This window comes from Sinocyclocheilus anshuiensis, unplaced genomic scaffold (genome assembly GCF_001515605.1).
Source record: "Sinocyclocheilus anshuiensis isolate Anshui unplaced genomic scaffold, SAMN03320099.WGS_v1.1 scaffold742, whole genome shotgun sequence".
NCBI lineage: Eukaryota > Metazoa > Chordata > Actinopteri > Cypriniformes > Cyprinidae > Sinocyclocheilus > Sinocyclocheilus anshuiensis.
The window spans coordinates 431,200-451,428 of NW_015544169.1; the positions used below are offsets into that span (position 1 = coordinate 431,200).

The following is a 20,229-nucleotide window of genomic DNA, read 5'->3' on the forward strand; positions in this document are numbered from 1 at the left end:
CTCTGGGTCCACACTTTCGTGACGTAATGCCACTTGCCACTTGCCACTTTAACTGTTGGGTAGAAGTCTGCTGTGGAGCTCACCTCAGTGCGGGCTCGGCAGAAATATGCATCGAGGGCACATAGTGGCTACAAAGGGGACGCTCGCAAGTACTGTTCTGAAAGCTAAAATGATGAATGGGACACTCTACGGCAGGGGTCTCCATCCCTGCTCCTGGTGAGCTACCTTCCTGCAGATTTCAGCTCCAACCCCAACCAAACACACCTGAAGCAGCTAATCAAGGTGTTCAGGGCTACTTGATAATTACAGACAGGTGTGGTGGAGCAGAGTTGGAACTGAAGTCTGCAGGACGGTGGCTCCCCAGGACCAGGGTTGGAGATGCCTGCGCCCTACAGTCACGTGGACTTTTAAAAATTCCCGTGGCAGCTGCCCTCATGTTCCTTTTCTTCCACTTAAAAAGGTGGCTCTGCCCTAATATTTAAACATACTATAATTTGGGATGCACTGTTTCTAACCTTGCCTACTATTGTGGATGGATAGTAAGTGAATTGGGACACAAAGATTGTTTCACTTCACTTGGCTGATGCCAAATGCGTAGGAGTTAGTTATACAGTTATAGCCTCGCCATGTGTTGGGCTCATCGGTCCATTGTAAAATAATGTTGTGAATTGATACCACAACAGATACCATAATATAATGCGGAAGATGAACAGGTGGTGAGTTTTGGCAGCCGACTTGTGATTGTCTAACAGTGTCTATGGAAATAAGGAAAGCGTTTTAGACATTCCAGTGCGTGCTGGATTTGGAAAAAAATGTTTTTTTCTTGTTTCCCACAGAATACAGAGCAGTTACTCAGCACTGCAGAGGATCAACCAGGACCTAGAGGATAAAATCCAACGAAATGTGAGTGCACACATCGTCCACACTCTAAAAAAGCACAAATTATACAAGAGGTGTCTGGGTGAGCGCACACGCACTGCTTTTTGTTTTAATGTGTGAATGTTTTTGTTTGCATATGTGTTCACGAGTACTCATCTCCCTCTTTAAGTGTTTTTCGGATGAAAGTGTTTACATCACTGTCCACACTTCTGTCCATGTGTGTACGTGTTTTCAGGTGTGAAAGAATAGGGAATGTGTTAAACATGTACAATAGTGCTGAATGCAGAGTCTATTTCTATATCAATACACTGCCACTGGTGCGACTGATGTTAATTATAGTCCATTACATCAGCCTGTCTGCCTTCACATGACAGTGTGATAGTGAGTCTATTATACTTGCAAAATCTACATCACAGCCTGTTTGTTAATTTGAAGTTAGAAGCAATTAAAATATAATTAGCCTGCCTGCTGCATTACATTGTATGACCATTACGTCTGTATTAGGATCCACCCCTCAGGGTTTACTCTGAGTTTGTTAGAGTAAACACATTTTTAGCAACAGATTGCAACCATAAATATGTCAGTGATGACCCTGAAGGTTATGGGTTCGGGTATGAAAGGAAAATCATCTGATATCATCCTTCTATTGATGTTCCTTGAGTACGCCAGTTAATTCCCATCTGCTGGAGGAGTATCCAAGAATGACTTAACACATGCATTGACTTCTCCCTGTGTGAAGTTGTCTGTATTCATACTAGTGGTCTATCAGGGCATATATTATTGTAAATGCATATCACATAGGTTTTTTTTTTTCTGAAAATGTGCTCCTTTCATCCAGTCACAGCACCACGATGATGAGAAACGGGCTCTTAGCAGAGAAATCATCGTCCTTAACAATCATCTCATGGAAGCTAAGATGACCATTGAGAAACTGAGAGAGGACAATGTAAGAGAAATAATGACTGTGATTTCTTTTACACACTGAGGCTTAATGGCAGCCCTTTAGAGGACTGTGTATTTGCTTTTCGTTACCTAATGTTCCTTTTCTACCACTCTCAATAGGACTTATACAGAAAGGACTGTAACCTGGCTGCACAGCTCTTGCAGTGTAATAAGTCACTCTACAGAGCCCAGTTATCTGAGGTAAGTTAGCACACTGTACCTTTATTTGAGCAGATGTTGCAAGTATTATGTTTATGGGTACTACAGTATGCAGTAATTTGTGACATGAAACAAACACTTGTTAGCTTCTTCATTGTTTCCTTTCTTTAGTTAAAATATTTTTAATTAACCCATGATTTTATAAGAATTTTACATTTTTGTTAATTGGTAGTAATTTTAAAACTTTTCCATCTTGTTAGGTTATATCCTGTTAATTTTCTTGCCAATGTGTAGATTCATTATAATTAATACATGTATTTACAATTAATTGATTGTAATTAATTTCATGCCTGAGTTTGACCAGAGCATATTTCAAAAACATAGAAATACATATTTAAATTAAAACAAAGGCAGTAATAAAACATGTACTTCCCCGTTATATGGACATCTTAGATTTCTTTAATTATGACAGATAAAAATAAGGTAAGTGTCCTTATTTTAGAAACATTCCCATAACAAGGGATGCTAATAGGCAAAATAATAATAATATTAATAATAATAATAATATAATAATAATAATAATAATACAGATCCATTATTGCTTCTGTGGTACTCTAACATGTATGAACTGAGTTTACTTAGCTTACCTGCTACAGCAGGCTATCTGTTCAGTTTTGGAAAATGTTAAAATTAAGTATCTAAAAATTAAATATACATTCTGAAATGTAATTGGATATGTCTTTTTAACGACAACGAATAACAAACCCACTCTGTCAACCTGCTGGATAATAGTTATTTATAGCACAACTTCTGCTCCAAGGTCTTTATATAGCCTATTTGGATGTCATCCACACAATGTATTTTCCAAAAGATATTTTATCTAAATAAATATTGTTTAATATTGTTTAACCACTAACTCTGTTATCTACAGAAACATTTGTTGAAAAACTGATATTAATGTAGGAAATCATGAAGCAGGATTGTTTTTATTTAGTGGGATCTACTAATATTTAGGTCAACCATAGTAAATCAAGTTCTTGTTTAAAGAAAAATGCTGTCCCAATTAAGAATGTGTGACTCTTCTGGCAAGGAAAAAGTGGGAGGATGTTTAAGTAATAATAGTGTGTGCCAATAAACCTGGCCGTTTATTTTATTTTATTTTTTTGTGATGTAATGTAGTCTGTTGTTATGAGGACTACTTGTGCTGTTTGTGTGTTGAGCCTTTTGTCTGAAGACAATTTTCTACCCCATTGGGGATAGACAATAAAGCTTTAGAAAAATTTGAAAATTGAAAAATTCTTCAAATCTGCTCCAAGCCTTACGCCAGTCCCATGATGACTAGATTAGAGACTAATGTTGGAATGCTGCCTGCTGTAAAAACCTGTTCATATTTGGCAGATATATTTGAATGGAAACATCAATGTGTCTGTTACACAATGTGTTCAGGGAATTCAGCCTTGCATATTGTTTTATATGAAAATGTCAAATATTTGGCACTAAGTATTCGTTAAAATAGATGGACATAGCTGGACAAAAGGTGTCTCATGTGGTTATGAGAAAAAAAAGAAAAAAAAAGTTTCTGAATAACCATCGAGAATATTTTTAAAAGCAGCCAAAAAAAGTCTCAAAAGCAACAACACTCAGAAGGTCAACAGATGTTGAATGAATTAGATATCAAATCAGATTTGTTGAACCGAGACCAACCCTATTGATTTTGGAGTAAAATTTTTGCTTTGTCTTGACTCATCATGTTTCTATAATTAGCCATGCACTGTTAGCTAATTAGCTGCAATTTACTTTCTTCTTGTTGCTATGGTGAAAAAACTGAGATAAAAAGGGTTGTGATATTGAATTGATGCCTAGTACTCTGTGTAGTGTCAGTGATAATGAAATCTGTGGTTTTCCCTAGGGTCAATTTTCGCTAAATGAAATACTAAAAACCATGTACTTACATAGGCCATTTGTACGGACAATATCCTTTAACAATATCTTTGGCTGTCTGCTTTGTAAACATATGTGTTCACTGGGTGCTTCTGTTTCATTCCCCAATCTCTTGCATGTTTCTTGTTAACTTCATACTGATATTGACCTTACCTAAGCTATTATTCCCTTCTTATCCTTTCCAGATAGGTTTCCATAACAGCCTAACTTTTTCTCTTTTTGTGCGAGTCTCTCAACACTTATTGTTCATTGGGTACATCTAATGGAAATCTGTGTTTTACTTTCTCTCAGTTGCCTGCAGAGATTCAGGAGCGTGTAAGCTTGCACATGGAGGTTTCTTCCCTCTGCCATTCCCCATATGCCGACACAGTGCCTGCCTCTGTCATTGCTAAGGTCCTGGAGAAACCAGACGAGGTCTGCAGCAGTCAAGCCTCTCGCTCACCCAGCCCACAACCCCAGGAACGCCAGGGATTCCTCGTGGGCACAAGCCTTGTGGGTAGCACTGAGCGCCTTGGCCTCCGTGCTACTTACAAGTCAGACCTTTATAGCAGTGACACAGCGCTTTATTGCCCTGATGAACGGAGACGAGAGCGCAGACCCAGCATGGACCTTCATGGACAGCGGACAGTGTACGAACCCCAGAACTCCACTGACAGCAACCCAGAAGAGGGATCCATGTCCCTGCAGCCTGGCTTCTCCCAGGACCACTTCCGAAAGTTTACAACCTCTCTGGGAGGAGGCTCTAGCTCTTACTCAAGTTTTAGTGGAGGAGGGTCAGAGGACAAGGGGCAGGATCCTCCGAGCAGTGCTGCATCTTCTCCGCGCCACCAAGCGCTTTACATGGACTGGAGGGATGGGGGTGAATACGAGCACAAGAGTGACTCTTCCTGGGAGAGGGAGAGTCCAAGCACCTTTACGAAGGCCCATACTTTTCAACCGCCTGAGTCCAGCCACCATCAGAATGGTAGCTCACCCATCTACAGCAGAACAATGTCCTCATGTTACAGTGAACCTTATGAGCCCCTGCCACCTTCCACCTCCCCCAGCATCACCTATGGTGACAGTCGCCGTGGAAGCGCTTTTAATCCTGAGGAAGAAGAGCTGATTGGTCGGTGGAGGCAACTGAGTGTGGAGGACCTGAGTGCCCATTCATACCGTAGTCCCGGCCGGGCATCACCCTACAGCTTCTCTGAGCAGCACTTCTCTGTCCGGCCTGCAAAAATTCGTCTTGGTCCTCTCTACAGTAGCTTCCAGGAAGGTACTGATGTATACCACCATCACGCCGGGGTACTAGATCCCTTCTCTAACCCCAGCCCTGATTGCAGCCCAGGCTTACGGCAGCAGCAGCAAAGCCAACCTCACCTTTACTGTTCCAAGGAGGATAGCCAAGAGTCCGAGCACAGCCTCTACAGCCCCAAGGACGGTGGGGTGGCAGCTGGGGGCAAGGCAACGGAGTATGTTGACGTAAGTCCCAACAGTTCAAATGAGTCACTGGACCATGGATCTCTGGAGATGGGTGCTGAGCTACAGCATTACCAACCCGAGAGGCACAGTGTGTCCCCTCAGGGAACCACTCCACCACCACCTCCACAACAACCGTACCAAAAATTTGGCACACTAGGGCTGTCACGTAAGGACAGTCTCACCAAGGCACAGCTCTATGGTACTCTACTAAACTAAGAGCAGTGTTTCCTGGTTACTCTCTTTTAAAGCTCTGTGGTACTCTACTAAACTAAGAGCAGGGTTTCCTGGTTACTCTCTTTTGTCAGTAGGTTTTGAATGTTAAGCTACAGTTTGAGCCAAACATATGATGGGATTTTCTGTTGAATATTTTCAGTCCATAAGCTCACTTATCTTTTTTCTCTCTATTTCTGTATCTGTTACAGTGTTTTCTAAACATCGAACATAATTTGCTCATGTTTCTACAGTTGATATGAAGCTCTAACACTCAGCACTATTTGTATAGCCTATTTTGAAAGTTTATTAATGGTTCTGTGTGATTTGTGGGAAAGTATTTTAAGTGCATTGGGTGCATTATGAATTTTTGGAAACTTGTCTGCAGAGAGGGAGATTAACTTTGTTTTACCAAAAGCCTTCTGGGCTCTTAAGGGTTTCTGAATGAACAACACATGCTATGTAAAAAGAAATGCTAATTTTGACAAGAAATTTGAACTTTTATTATTTAACTTATGAATAGCTGTATTTATTGTTAAGTATGCTATATCTATAATTGTTTAATAAATGTAACACTATGGAGAGACTGACAAATCTATATAACTGTAAATTATTTATATTGCTATGAATAAGGCAGTCAGCACAACTACACATGCTGCAAACAATTAAAAATGCCCCAAATGAGTTAAGTCATAATAACAATTTGAGATTTCACTGCGACCCATTGACAGATCGTTCCACAGGTTTGTGAGCGAGACCTTATGAAAATATTTTTGAGAATAAACTCTGCATGGATTCATATTACCCTAAGTCAGCCCTTCAAGATCAAGTCCCAACCAAAGTGATACTAATAATCTATTTCTATTTCAAATAGATTTGATATTACTCAAGTCTATTACAACATGAAACAAGTACAATTTCTTGAAAGCACTGGGCATTTATTTAACTCCTGATGTGTTTTGTTGGGTGATGGAATTTCCGAGGTGATTGTTCTTTTCAATGTTTTCTCTTTTGTTTCTCAGTGCTGTAAGCCCCTCCCTCAGGCCCTCTCTACCTCACGATTCAATCCCTCGCTTCTTTCTTAATCAGCTGGGATCCTGTGTCAGTTGACACAATGATGCATGACTCTGTTTCTTCTGTTTTGCTTTCTATATCTAATAAAGCACAATACTTGCACAATGCCTGTCTCTTTAACTCCCTTTTGTTTCCTGCACTGCTCCTGTTGGGTAGTAAAGCTTGCTGCTGAGGTGTATTGGGGAGAATTTATAATTTAGAGTTCTGTTTCCTGCATGAAATGACAGCATTCAAAGGAAGGACCTTGGTCCTCCTCCACAAATGACAGACTTATTTTCCAGCATTCAATTTATTCAGTTTTTAGAGAATAACAGAAGCACAGCATTTACACACAAAACATTTCATGTTAGTGCATGTGATTAAGGACAATAGCCTGTAAACATCCTACTCCTCCACTGCGAATGAAAATGATCTAATAATGGCTAATGCACAGGAGTATATAGCGGAGGTAATGAAATTTATACATCCATTACTCTGAATCACTTTTTTTTTTTTTTTTTTTTAGTTGTGACACCCCACTCCTTATTTTCCAGCATTCAATTTATTCAGTTTTTAGAGAATAACAGAAGCACAGCATTTACACACAAAACATTTCATGTTAGTGCATGTGATTAAGGACAATAGCCTGTAAACATCCTACTCCTCCACTGCGAATGAAAATGATCTAATAATGGCTAATGCACAGGAGTATATAGCGGAGGTAATGAAATTTATACATCCATTACTCTGAATCACTTTTTTTTTTTTTTTTTAGTAGTGACACCCCACTATCTGCAGAGCCACAACCTACGTGTTTCCTTTTTTTACACTGGGATGTCACAAACATTTTCAAATATATCTTGAAATGAGTCACGGGGTGGGAGTTGCCAAGTTTACTTTAGAGCATTATGAGAAGAGAATATTCTGGGAGGCTAAATTGTCACTAGTTCACTTCATAGATGAATAGGTCTGTCAAATTAATTGCTGAACAACATTCAACAATCTTGATGTATTGTAATAACTTGGTCACAAAGCACCACTTAATCTACATTGAGAGATATACAATGGTGTTCGTGTTATTCTGTATTAACGATAGCTCGGAGCCATATGTTTCTTGGGCACACTGCTCCTGTCATTTGTATTCAAGGGATATGTAGGACTTGATACTTTCAGGCTCTCATTCACAGAGTAGAGTGAGTCACAAGCCTGAGGCCATCTCTGAAAACACTGCAGCAAAGACACAGGGGAACAGATGGACATTTTAATTTCCTGTCTGTTATCCAGCAAGTCCCTCAGGTACTTGGCCAAAAACACATCCCAAAAAATCCATTGCACTGATGTTCGAGATTTGCATTTGCCACATTTGTGAAGGGTGGTTCTGCTTCGTCCCCTCACCTCCTAAGACCCACCATGCTTTCACTTAGGTCCCAGAGCCGTTTAGCAGTATGGTCATCGGTGGCTTTAGAAAGCAATTGTTCTTCTTCGCAATTAGTGAAGCATTTTCCAGACACACCCTCAACTTCAGGCGAGCATGCCAGGTACAGTGGGGTCTGAGCACCCTCCAGTGGGCTTTTGAAGAACAACCAAGAGACCAGCAAAAAAAGAGGCTTAATCAGCAGGGGGATGTTGACGTGCCGGCCCAATCTGGTCCTTACGATACCCGGAGTGAGGGCATTTACAGTTACCCCAGTACCATCCAGCCTGCGTGCCAGCTCGCGGGTGAATAGTAGGTTGGCAAGCTTGCTCTGGCTGTAGCAAAAAGCTTTGTTATAATTCTGTTCACTGTTCAAGTCCTCGAAGTTGATGCTGCCATACTTGTAGAGCTTGGAGGAGACCACGACGATACGGCTGGGAGCCGACTGCTTCAGGAGGTCCAGCAAAAGATTTGTCAGAAGATAGTGACCCAGGAGGTTTACTCCCAACTGCATTTCATAGCCCTCTTCTGTCCTACTGTAGGGACACTGGTAGAGACCAGCGTTGTTGATAAGAACATCAATCCTCGGCTCCTCCTAATTTTGTAACACAATTAGGAGTTTAGAAATTTTAGTTTGTGCACATCTAATCACACTTAATTTATCTAGTGTATAAATGCAATACAGAAAGCAAACAACTTAAGACACATGAAAAATTATGTGGTAAAACATATAGTCGTTTAAGTTGTATAAGACTGAAATTTAAAAATACTGATAGACTAATATCCTCAAGTCTTCTGGCATGCTGTTTCAGAGGCAAAAACTGTGGCTGGTGAAAACCTCAAGGAGGCTGTCTGAAGAGGTTGTCTTGGGACAGAGGTATAAGTGGGAAAATGCTATTCTGTCCAAAATAATTTTATGTAGCCAGATATTAACTCGCTGCAGAAAACTTAACTAAAATGGCTTCATATAAATGTCTGATAAATCTAAAATGGGACATCGAGGCTGGTTGTCACATGGGGAAGTTCTTACAGTGGCTGTATGTCAGTAACTTAGGTTTTAAGTAAAACCAATATGACATGCATTATATTAACTATATAATGAAGCTCAGGCCTGATGGCATGTGTTGTGTCATAATTTCATTTATTTTATCAAATCGCTGTATTTATTGTTAAGTATGTTACACCTATACATTTTTAATAAATGTAACACTATGGAAAGATTGAAAAATCTATGTAATTGTAATTTATTTATTTTGCTTTAAATAATGCAATCTGCACAATTATACACACTGCAAACAATTAAAAATCCCTCATATGAGTTAAGTCATGATAACAATTTGAGATTTCACTGCGACCCATTAAAGGATCGTTCCACAGGTTTGTGAGTGAGACCTTGTAAAAATATTTTTTTTTTGAGTATAAAATCATGGATTCCTATTACCCTAAGTCAGCCCTTCAAGATCAAGTCTCAACCAAAGTGATACTTCTAATCTATCTGTTCATCTGTTATAGTTCCATATAATTCATTAATTTGGCCAAAATAATGGTTTGGCAATATTTCATGTTATTTTTTTCCATCTCTGCTATTTCATGTTTAAAGTTGAATGAAAATCTATAAATGGATATTTAATGGCAGGTCCCCATTGATGTCAAGACAATAACGTGTGTCCCATACCCGGAAATTTACTTTAAAAAAATAAATCAACCCAGTGAAAATTATTGTCTGGATTTAAAAGTGTGACAATCAGCCCAGTTCCCATCTATTTTCATTATTTACAATTTATCAAGGCACCAAAATACCCACAGTTACTACAATTATGTTACAATTATCATAATAATATGAGATGATAATAATATGCAGTCCCTTTAATATGGGCTTCAACCATTGTAAGAAGTGAATTTGTCATTTTTCATGAAAGTGGTGGCAAGAACTAAGTTGCCACAGTTTAACTGTGCCAACAATAATTGTAGTAACTACACTTATCATATTTCACATCATATGTATATATACATATAAATATATACACAGATCACATATCATATTGCACATTAATATTAAATTAACTAATTTGACCACTTTCTCAATGATCTTTGCCTGGTTTGAGCCATTTCGACGTTCATGAATTCATACTCCATGCTGCTGTAGCCTAGATATTTAATGCCATGCAACCCAGTTTCAATGACTAAAAGAGAAAGAGACAGCTGTAAACAAACCCTGATAACTTCCTCGCAGAAGCTGCGCACAGACTGGAGCGACGCGAGGTCCAAGTTTTTGACCACTAACTCTCCCTGATTTGCACCGGCTTGATTCTTGATGTCCTGGGCCGCCTCTTCAGCCCTGCGCCTGTCCCGACAGGCCATGATCACACGGGCCTGCAGCTTCAGCAGCTCCGCCGCCGTCGCCTTCCCGATGCCGCTGTTCGCCCCGGTCACTATCACAGTCTTTCCGCGCATCAGACTCGCTGGGTAGCTCAGTGATCTCAGCGCTTTGCGTCTGGAGAATATTCTCCGGGCAATGAGGAGAACCCCACCGCCGAGAACAGCGGCTAAAATAACCGCAGCAGACATCAGTGCAGTGTTGAATGACAGCGTGCGTGTGAGCGCCGTGGACCACATCACCCAGAATGCATTGCGTTGTTTTTGATATTGACAATTCGAGCCTTCTGGTTTATTACACGATATACAGCAGAGCTTAATCACTATAATCTCATTGAGAAGTACATTCATTGATTCATTACTGGTTACAAATGTGATGACATTTTTACATGTAGTGGATAATGACATTAGATTATGCCTGGAGAATCTAATGACATCCTGTTAGATGATTAAAGAGAGTATCTGAAATATTACGATATTAATTATATTCTAGCTATCAATATGATTTGTGACAGATCCTTGTATTTTTTGTGCAAACATGGGTATTTATTAGCTATTATACCATGCATAACAACATAACAGCGTGTTTCCACCAGTTTAACTGGCCACAATAAATACATTTCATTTCTGCTTGATTTGGTATGTACTGCATGTATGTATGTATTTTTCCCTTTTTTAAAGATTTTTGTGCATTTTTTTTAAAGTATTAAATTCAACGTGGTTGGAAAAAGTGCTGTGAATGTACTGGCACCATCACTTGTACATTTAAGGCAGTATATTCTTTTTTTTTTCTTTTCTCCAGCATCCCAAAAGTGAAATGAAACAACCCAATCCAATACACTTAACAATATTATTTAATTTCAAATACAAAGTGTTTAATACATAAACAGACCTTAAGTGCAAAGTTCAGAAAACATATGCCGTCGGTAAACTACAGGCCTAATAAATAAGTGTGCTATAGTGCTACACAACTAAACATATGTTAGAACTAATGGCAAAAACGTTTAATTCTGAACAAAATTGTGTGTTACCTGTAATTCAATGTCACAGTAAAAAAAAAAGAAAAAAAAAAAAAAAGATCTTAAGTACATTCTTAAAAATATATAAACAATATATAAATACAGCAAAAAGGCTAAACACATATTCCTGTTAGTAAGTAGTAATACTAGCTTATTTGAGCACAATTAGTATGTAAGTGGCACTCTGTAGATGAACAAGATCAGTGCAGATTCAAGAAAGATAGGAAGTGAATTTAAAGGAAGCAGACAAGAGGCTTAAATCTAAGGTTGCTAATAATACTGCTGGTGTGCTTGTGGCTCTTAGGACTGGCTTTCAGTGTTTGGGTCCTCGTATATGTAACTGCCAACACCTCCAGTGTTCACTCCTGAACAAAAACAGTGAAATAACATTATGCACGGCTCAAAGACGAATAGGGGTTTGCAAGCATCAAAACAATAAAAGTTAATACAGCTTTATTTTTTTTTTACGTACATTAGAATGTGTCCTGTTTAATTGAATTACATTTTTCTGTGCAAAATAAATAAATAAAAACAATAAAATAAAAATGAATGACTATTAAACATTTTTACTATGATTTACAGAAAAAAAATGTCATTCAGTGTAACAATAATTCATATACCAAAAAATCTTGTGATGCATATTTACAACAAGAATCATTAGATGACATTAAAACATTCACAGTGCAGCCCCAAAATACTATTATACTACTTTATTCTGTATACTGAATGACGATGGAACATTATTTCACTCATATTTTGACATTTTATTTTCATAAATGTTATTTGAAAGTTGAAACATTGAAGTAGACACTTGCATTTAATATGCTTTCTGTGTATATAAAGTCATTTTTGTAAATTTTACTTGATGCAGTTACCAAAATGGAATGTCTCCTCAACAGACAATATACACTGTATAAAAAGAATGAAACTGGAAAACAGACAGTGGAAATGTACCTTTTGGCCCAAAGAGAACAGCGTAACAGGGTTTATGGCAGTATGGCTGGCCATCGTGCTGTAGTTTAAAACAGAACCCATGTACACTATTAAATCATACTTGTCTTCAAATGTCATTTCAAATCTGGATGCATTGCACAACAGTTTAATCTGGACATTTTTGAGCTTCACCTTTATGATATTACTAAGAGAGGATATATACACACGTTTCTACTCCATCCATACAGATCCACTTTTTTTTTTCTGACCAAATTATATTTAAAATATATGTACATATGTGTCACACTTCACTTGGAGCACGGAACGAGGAGACACGGAGATAGCTTCAAACCACAGTCTTTTAATAACCCAAACACAAGGGGTACATAGGAGACACAGCAACACATGGAATGACATTCAGAACCAACAAACACTAACTGAAAGGACTAAGGCTTTTAAGCACAGGATAATTGGGGGAAGAACTAGACACACCTGGAATCAAATTAACACAATCAACGGGAGACAGAAACTGGGTCACAGGGAGCAAAAACACACACAGACAGGTCCATAACCCTGACAATATGTTGTGCACAGGACAATTTAAGGATTTTTTCTAGACTAAAAGTATATTTAGGTAAATCATTAAATGCTTAAATAGATCACAATATGTACTTTGAGGGGCAAGAAAATAAACTTTAAATCTTAAATTACATTATGCCAAAATGTATTTTTATAATTTGCACAATATAAATGTATTTAGATTCAAATATATAAAAATGTCCCTCACCTCTGCGTGGCTGCCTGGAGCCAGAGTCTTGCTGCACCTCTCACAGCGCAGACAGGGCCTGTGCCAGTCTTTACCCAGGGAACTGACCTTTTCAGCTGAAACACAAAGAAGGAAACACAGGCCCTTCTGTAAGCATCAGGCAACCTCAAGAAATGCATATGTATGTCCTGGCACTGCTGAACACACAAGTTCCAGCACAAGTCCATATTTGCTGAACTTTACTGTCTGAATGTCAGCGCTTACCGAAGTACACGGTTTTGTTGCACCTTGGGCAGATGTTCGGCTGACCAGAAAACGAACTGAAGCTTGCAGCTGGAGAAAATCAGGTAAACAATTATTCTCACAAATATCATTCATTTAAATTAACATTCCATTACCATAAATGTAATAATCCTAATATTTTACAGAATTCATTATCACTACCCACTTTGTACTAAAAGTAACAGTACAAGTAGATTTGCCCATGCAAATGTTGTGGTGTTTAGGATGGTTGCAATGCAAATTGCCAAGTTTTGGGTTTGGGTTTAGCATATTGTTATGCAGATGATAGGGTGTTATTGGTGGTTTCTATGGCATTATTGGGGTGTTCTTTAAAATAACAATATTATAAAAGTGTTTCACCACTTCAACAGGATTTCCAGTAAATTACAATTAACCCGGTAAAGTCTAACATATGAATTAAAGGGATAGTTCACCCAATAAATGGAAATTGTTGGTAACCAAACAGTTGCTGGTAGCCATTGACTTCCATATTATTATTATTATTATTTTTAAATACATTATGGAAGTCAATGGCTACCAGCAACTGTTTGGTTATCCACAATCTTCAAAATATCTTCTTTCGTGTTCAACAGAATATAGAAACTCAAATACAGATTTGAGGGTGAGTAAATGATGACATAACTTTCATTTTTGAACTCCTATCCCTGAACTATATGTGTATATATAAGTTTGCATATGTTTTTAGCATCACATTTGATACATCAGTCTTCTTTTGTGGCTCATATATTATGATATAGGAGAATATAAAGTATCATTAAATATCATATTTGATTCATTTTACATTTACATTTAGTCATTTAGCAGACACTTTTATCCAAAGCGACTTACAAATGAGGACAATGGAAGCAATCAAAATCAACAAAAGAGCAATGATATACAAGTGCTATAACAAATCTCAGTTAGATTTGTTAAAACCCCTTGTACATGTAGCAAGTGTTCTTTAAATAATATAATAAATAAATAAATAAGAAAACAGATAGAATAGAAAGAAAATTAACAAGCTTGTGTTAGAGGTCTTTTTTGCTTTTGTTATTGTATAATAAATGAAAAGAAAACAGATAGAATAGAAAGAAAATAGAGCAAGCTTGTGTTAGAGGTCTTTTTTGCTTTTGTTAATTGTATAATAAATGAAAAGAAAACAGATAGAATACAAAAAGATTAGTTACGAGTCCGACTCTCTCACCATTAGGCCACGACTTCCCATATATGTGTGTGTGAGAGAGAGAGAGAGATATATATATATAAAAACAACTAACACTAGCTTTCTAATCTTTTTGCATTTTAACATGATTTTTCTAAGAAAACGTTTAAAAAAATTGCTTCAGTTAATAACAATATAAAAGCTATTCTTACATTTACTGATTTTCAGTGAAGAACTCCCAAAAATACACAAACCACGACCTGAAGGTGCCCTGACCTGACAATTTTAGAATTATGCTAAAAAAGTATATCACAAAAGTATCAATCAGACAACAGAAGTCATGTAGTAGATTTTGTACAACAGGGTTTTCATCAAAGTTTTGATCATGTTGAGAATTTAGAGGACTATCAAATATGGTACAGTAGGCTGTGTAGGGTTGAGTGTCTGCATTATGATCTAAAGTAGTACAAACTCACCCTTCACTGGGCCCCTGGTAGCCTTTTTCTCTTCAGCCTTCGGCTTGGTTTCCATGGCAACAGGGGTAGTGTCATCGTTGACAGGTGTGTCATAGACATATGAACCAGCCCCGCCGATATTCACACCTACAGGAATATGACAGGCAGTACAGTTGCTGGGTGGTATTCAAACATTACAGTATGAAAGAATTCAATAATTCATGAAGGGATAGTTGACCCAAAAATGAAACTTCTGTCATAATTTACTCACCCTTGTTCAAAAGCTGTACGAGTTTCTTTCTTGTGTGGAACACAAAAGAAGATATTTTGAAAAATGTTGGTAACCAAACAGTTTTGGGTCCTTTTATGGACAAAAAAATAAAATAAAATAAAATACTATGGAAGTCAATAGGATCCAAAACTGTTTGGTTACCAACATTCTCCACTATATACATATATTTTATATTTCACATTTTTTTTTGATATTTCACTTTTGTGTGTGTGTGTGTGTGTGTGTGTGTGTGTGTGTGTGTGTGTTCAACAGAAGAAAGAACTCATACAGGTTTAGAACGTCATGACGATGAGAAAATAATGACAGAATTTTTAAAACTATACTCCATATCTGAAGATCAGAGATTTCTGTGATGAAGCTGCTCTTGTGCATGCTGGCTGTCTCATTAAGAATCTGTTGCATCAAAGGAAAGAGTGTCCTACTTGCTGCAGTGCAAGCCCCACAAATTATGAACAGATGCATCTGAGACATTAATTAGATGTACTGCACCTTTTGGTCCATAGAGGGCAGCATAGCATGGCTTGTGGCAGTATGGCTTCCCATCATGCTGTTAACAGTGGATAAAACACATCACTGAGATTAATTAGGCATCCAGTTCCTGCCATCCTTGTCTGTTGTCATCAAAAATGAACACTCATGCTGTCCAAAGATTAAAGCATAAAATATTTTCAACATTTAAAGAGCAAACAACTGTACAGGCCCTTGTGAAAAATAAGTAGCCTACACTTAACATACTTTTAAAACGAGTCTTATTATGAAAACAATACACTTTAAAAGAATATATTTAAGTGCTAATTGAATGTAATGTTCTGACACTTATTTTGTGGAATCTTAAAGATAAATGAAAAATGTATTATAGTTTAAATTTTTACTAAATGCAACTAGTTGGACTAGGATATTATCTTTGAAATATGGTGGCCAAATAATGCCAAATGAAGTGACAAGCAATTATGGTAAACTAAAAAATACCTTAATGTAATTAAACTTGTATGCCATGTATTTAAATGTATTTGTAATTACACATTTGTAATGGCGACGTTGCAATTTAGTACATGTAAAATATATTTAATGTAATATCAAATAACACACTACTACTTGTTAATTGTTACTTAATTATGAGCAAGTACTTTACATGTGCTTTGTTAGTCAGCACAATAACATGAGTGCACTTCTTTAAAGCAAAAAGATTAGAAAAAACAATGATTTGACATGTATTACAAAGCAAACCCTTTATTTTGACATTATTGCAAAGTGTGCTTTGTGTTTTAAGAAAAATCATGAGGTGTACTCTCTTTAAGTGGCCTTTTATTCCATTAAAATTATCTGCAAGTACAGTTTTTTTTTAATGTACTTTTAAGATCCAGTATACACACAAAGGACACCGAAGGTACACAAGTGCACATTCAATGCAATTCATATGATATTTGCGAAGCATTAAGGCTCTTTGCTCTGCAAATAACAGTTTGTTGGAATCTGTGAATCATCTGCATTATCTAGAACAACAACTTAAAAGTGTGAATTTTCATTATAACATGAACTTGCTAACATGTCAGTGCTCTTTTTTTTTTTTTGAGTCTCTAAGAGTTTAAAGAGTTTGGGGAACTTTAGTTATTGGTTTTAATCAGATAGACGCCTATAAATTTGGAGGCCGAGAGAGCTCAACGCGCTGCAACTTAACTTGCTAACATGTCAGTGCTCTTTTTTTTTTTTTTGAGTCTCTAAGAGTTTAAAGAGTTTGGGGAACTTTAGTTATTGGTTTTAATCAGATAGACGCCTATAAATTTGGAGGCCGAGAGAGCTCAACGCGCTGCAACTTAAGAAAACACATTCAAATAGAAAAGGCCAGCAAATTAAGAAAAAATATCTTCATCAGTTTGACAAGACACACACGGCAAAGACTCACAACACAACCAAATACAGAAAAGTGCTGCAAATACAGAAACTCGCTACAAATTCACACAACACAACCAAACACTGAAACTCGCTACAAATTAAATACAGAAACTCGCTACAAATTCACACAACACAACCAAATACTGAAACTCGCTACAAATTAAATACAGAAACTCGCTACAAATTCACACAACACAACCAAATACAGAAACTCGCTACAAATTAAATACAGAAACGCGCTGCAAATTCACACAACTCAACCAAATACTGAAACACACTGCATGTAGCACAGACCACAATGAATATTACAGTAAAAGTGTAGCAATGATGTTTTTGGCATTTCCGATTTTACCATTACCATTTTTTTTTGGTGATAACCATTTGTGTAACTACACAAAAACCATGGTTAAACTATGGTTAGTGTAATTTGTGATTACCATGGTTTAACTATATTTAAAAAAAATTTTTTTTATAGTAAAACCATGGTTAATTTTCGTAAGGGAAGTTGTAAAAGTAAGTTTGCCAGCTTACATAACGTTTCACAGTTACAGTAACTGTGTATTTCGTCGGCTTATTTAGGGTAATTATATAGAAAAAACTAAGGAATCATATGATCAGCATCGCACCTTTCAGAGTAAGGCCCAATCCCAATTCTATTTTATACCCCTTCCCCTCCGCCTACCCCTTCCCCCTGTCCCTTGAAACAGAGTGTCAAGGTGTAGGGGTGAAAATATTCCCCTAAGAATTGGGACACCACTACTCTTGCCGTCACACGTCATCATACGTCGTCTAGCTCCTACAATACACACACCTATACTGGTGTGCTGGTGTGCATTAGACCCTTTAATTACCGTTCTATATTAATCCGCTGTTTACTGACACACACACACACACACACACACATACATATCGGAGATCGCGCAGCTCACACATCCAGGAGAAAGGAAACTTGTCAACGCTGCCCCACGACTTTTATTAATATCAGTTTAAATACTGAATCGCTACATTATATTTTCCAGCAACGAGAGGATAAAATCGCTGTTTTTTTAAGTAAACTCACTCTAAATAGAGAAACGCACAGACGCGGATAAACGCAACTTTCATCTCTCTTTCTCTGTCTCCGTCTCTCTCTCGCTCTCGATTTGGCAATATTTGAGAAAAGAGTTTAGCGATTTCTAATTATTGGGGGGACTAGCCCCCCACAATACGTCTATTTGATGTCTGCATTTACATCTGCAAGACGTATTTGTTAGAGTGTTTGCTCATCTGCAATATGTATAGGACGTTTCCTTTTAGATGTCAAATAGACGTCTATTAGATGTCTTTAAGATGTTTATGATTTAGAATGTATGTAAAACTGTCATCTGAAAGACGTCTGTCAGATGTTTGTCCACAGCAGATGCTTTCCAGATCAAGAGATCTTTAACAGACATCTTGCAGACGTACATGTGCTATCTGGGTAATGATATGACGTTAGTTAGCAAATATTAGCGATTTTTTGCAAACATTTCTTTGAGTAACATGACCGTAAATATGAACTCACGATTGAATGTAACATAAAACAAATGATTATTTTCGTTCAAATTTTTACTAATGCCAAAAATGCTTACATTTATGTGTCTTATTGTTCGCTCGGGCAGCCATGTTGCCCCTGAAGCCGGTTTACGCTGAGATAATTCATACCCCTTCGTTTGAAGTGTGGTCCCGAAAAATCCTTCCCCTACCCCTCCAACCAAAAGAGAATCGAGAGGGGAAAGGGGAAGGGCTAAGGGGTAGAATTGGGAATGGGCCTAAGTATGTCCCAGCCAAGTTCGTCACTTGTTGCGGTTTCCTTATTCATTTCTGATGTGGTCTGTGCGTATTTGCAGCACGTTTCTGTATTTGGTTGTGTTGTGGGTCTTTGCAGCGCGTTTCTGTATTTGCAGCACGTTTCTGTATTTGGTTGTGTGTCTTTGCAGCGCGTTTCTGTATTTGCAGCACATTTCTGTATTTGGTTGTGTTGTGGGTCTTTGCAGCGCATTTCTATATTTGGTTGTGTTGTGGGTCTTTGCAGCGCGTTTCTGCATTTGCAGCACGTTTCTGTATTTGGTTGTGTTGTGGGTCTTTGCAGCGCTTTCTGTATTTGCAGCACGTTTCTGTATTTGATTGTGTTGCGTGTTGTGGGAGCGCATTTCTGTATTTGCAGCACGTTTCTGTATTTGGTTGTGTTGTGGGTCTTTGCAGCTTGCAGCGGTATTTGCAGCACATTTCTGTATTTGGTTGTGTTGTGGGTCTTTGCAGCGCGTTTCTGCATTTGCAGCACCTTTCTGTATTTGATTTTGTTGTGGGTATTGTGGGTATTTTTCTGTATTTGGTTGTGTTGTGTGAATTTGTAGCGCGTTTCTGTATTTGGTTGTGTTGTGGGTCTTTGCCGCACGTTTCTGTATGTGATAGTGTTGTGGGTCTTTGCAGCACATTTCTGTATTTGCAGCGCATTTCTGTATTTGCAGCACATTTCTGTATTTGGTTGTGTTGTGGGTCTTTGCAGCACATTTCTGTATTTGGTTGTGTTGTGGGTATTTGCAGCACGTTTCTGTATTTGGTTGTGTTGTGGGACTTTACAGCACGCTTCTGTATTTGCAGCACATTTCTGTATTTGGTTGTGTTGTGGGTCTTTGCAGTGCATTTCTGTATTTGGTTGTGTTGTGGGTCTTTGCAGCGTGTTTCTGTATTTGGTTGTGTTGCGAGTCTTTGCAGCGTGTTTCTGTATTTGGTTGTGTTGCGAGTCTTTGCAGCGTATTTCTGTATTTGGTTGTGTTGCGAGTCTTTGCAGCGTATTTCTGTATTTGGTTGTGTTGTGAGTATTTGCAGCGCGTTTCTGTATTTTGTCGTGTTGTGAGTATTTGCAGCGCATTTCTGTATTTGGTTGTGTTGTGAGTTTTTGCAGCACATTTCTTTTTTGGCAGCGCATTTCTGTATTTGGTTGTGTTGTGAGTATTTGCAGCGCGTT

At 37.8% G+C, this 20,229-nt stretch overlaps 3 protein-coding genes across 4 annotated transcripts in view; 1 reads left to right on the forward strand and 2 right to left on the reverse strand.

Moving 5' to 3' along the window:
- LOC107695990 (brain-enriched guanylate kinase-associated protein-like) overlaps positions 1 to 6,863 on the forward strand; it is a 35,596-nt gene extending 28,733 nt beyond the window's left edge. For both annotated transcript variants that reach the window (XM_016496125.1, XM_016496124.1), the window contains exons 4-7: positions 837 to 903; positions 1,718 to 1,825; positions 1,942 to 2,022; positions 4,213 to 6,863. In XM_016496125.1, the coding sequence (XP_016351611.1) occupies positions 837 to 903; positions 1,718 to 1,825; positions 1,942 to 2,022; positions 4,213 to 5,601 (1,645 nt within the window). In that variant the 3' untranslated portion in view covers positions 5,602 to 6,863. The remainder of the gene's footprint in view (positions 1 to 836; positions 904 to 1,717; positions 1,826 to 1,941; positions 2,023 to 4,212) is intronic.
- A 1,157-nt stretch (positions 6,864 to 8,020) lies between these two features.
- LOC107695993 (retinol dehydrogenase 14-like) lies at positions 8,021 to 10,685 on the reverse strand. Its single transcript, XM_016496127.1, has 2 exons — positions 10,277 to 10,685; positions 8,021 to 8,657 (listed from the first exon to the last, which is right to left on the reverse strand). The coding sequence occupies exons 1-2, from the start codon at positions 10,676 to 10,678 to the stop codon at positions 8,040 to 8,042; spliced, it is 1,020 nt and encodes a 339-aa protein (XP_016351613.1). The 5' UTR covers positions 10,679 to 10,685; the 3' UTR covers positions 8,021 to 8,039.
- Positions 10,686 to 11,330: 645 nt separating this feature from the next.
- Positions 11,331 to 20,229, reverse strand: part of crip2l (cysteine-rich protein 2-like) — a 34,301-nt gene continuing 25,402 nt past the window's right edge. Inside the window, exons 3-8 of the mRNA XM_016496128.1 lie at positions 15,837 to 15,894; positions 15,077 to 15,202; positions 13,421 to 13,489; positions 13,178 to 13,272; positions 12,412 to 12,469; positions 11,331 to 11,822 (exon numbers count right to left, since the gene is read on the reverse strand). Of these exons, the coding sequence (XP_016351614.1) occupies positions 11,758 to 11,822; positions 12,412 to 12,469; positions 13,178 to 13,272; positions 13,421 to 13,489; positions 15,077 to 15,202; positions 15,837 to 15,894 (471 nt within the window). The 3' untranslated portion in view covers positions 11,331 to 11,757. The remainder of the gene's footprint in view (positions 11,823 to 12,411; positions 12,470 to 13,177; positions 13,273 to 13,420; positions 13,490 to 15,076; positions 15,203 to 15,836; positions 15,895 to 20,229) is intronic.

Bases quoted from the DNA above. Each gene is read 5' to 3' on its own strand.
- LOC107695993 (XM_016496127.1), bottom strand. From the start codon at position 10,678: ATGTGGTCCACGGCGCTCACACGCACGCTGTCATTCAACACTGCACTG. The intron at 8,658-10,276 runs GTTTGTTTACAG...TTACAAAATTAG, and splicing joins TCTGCGAGGAAGTTATCAGG to GAGGAGCCGAGGATTGATGT.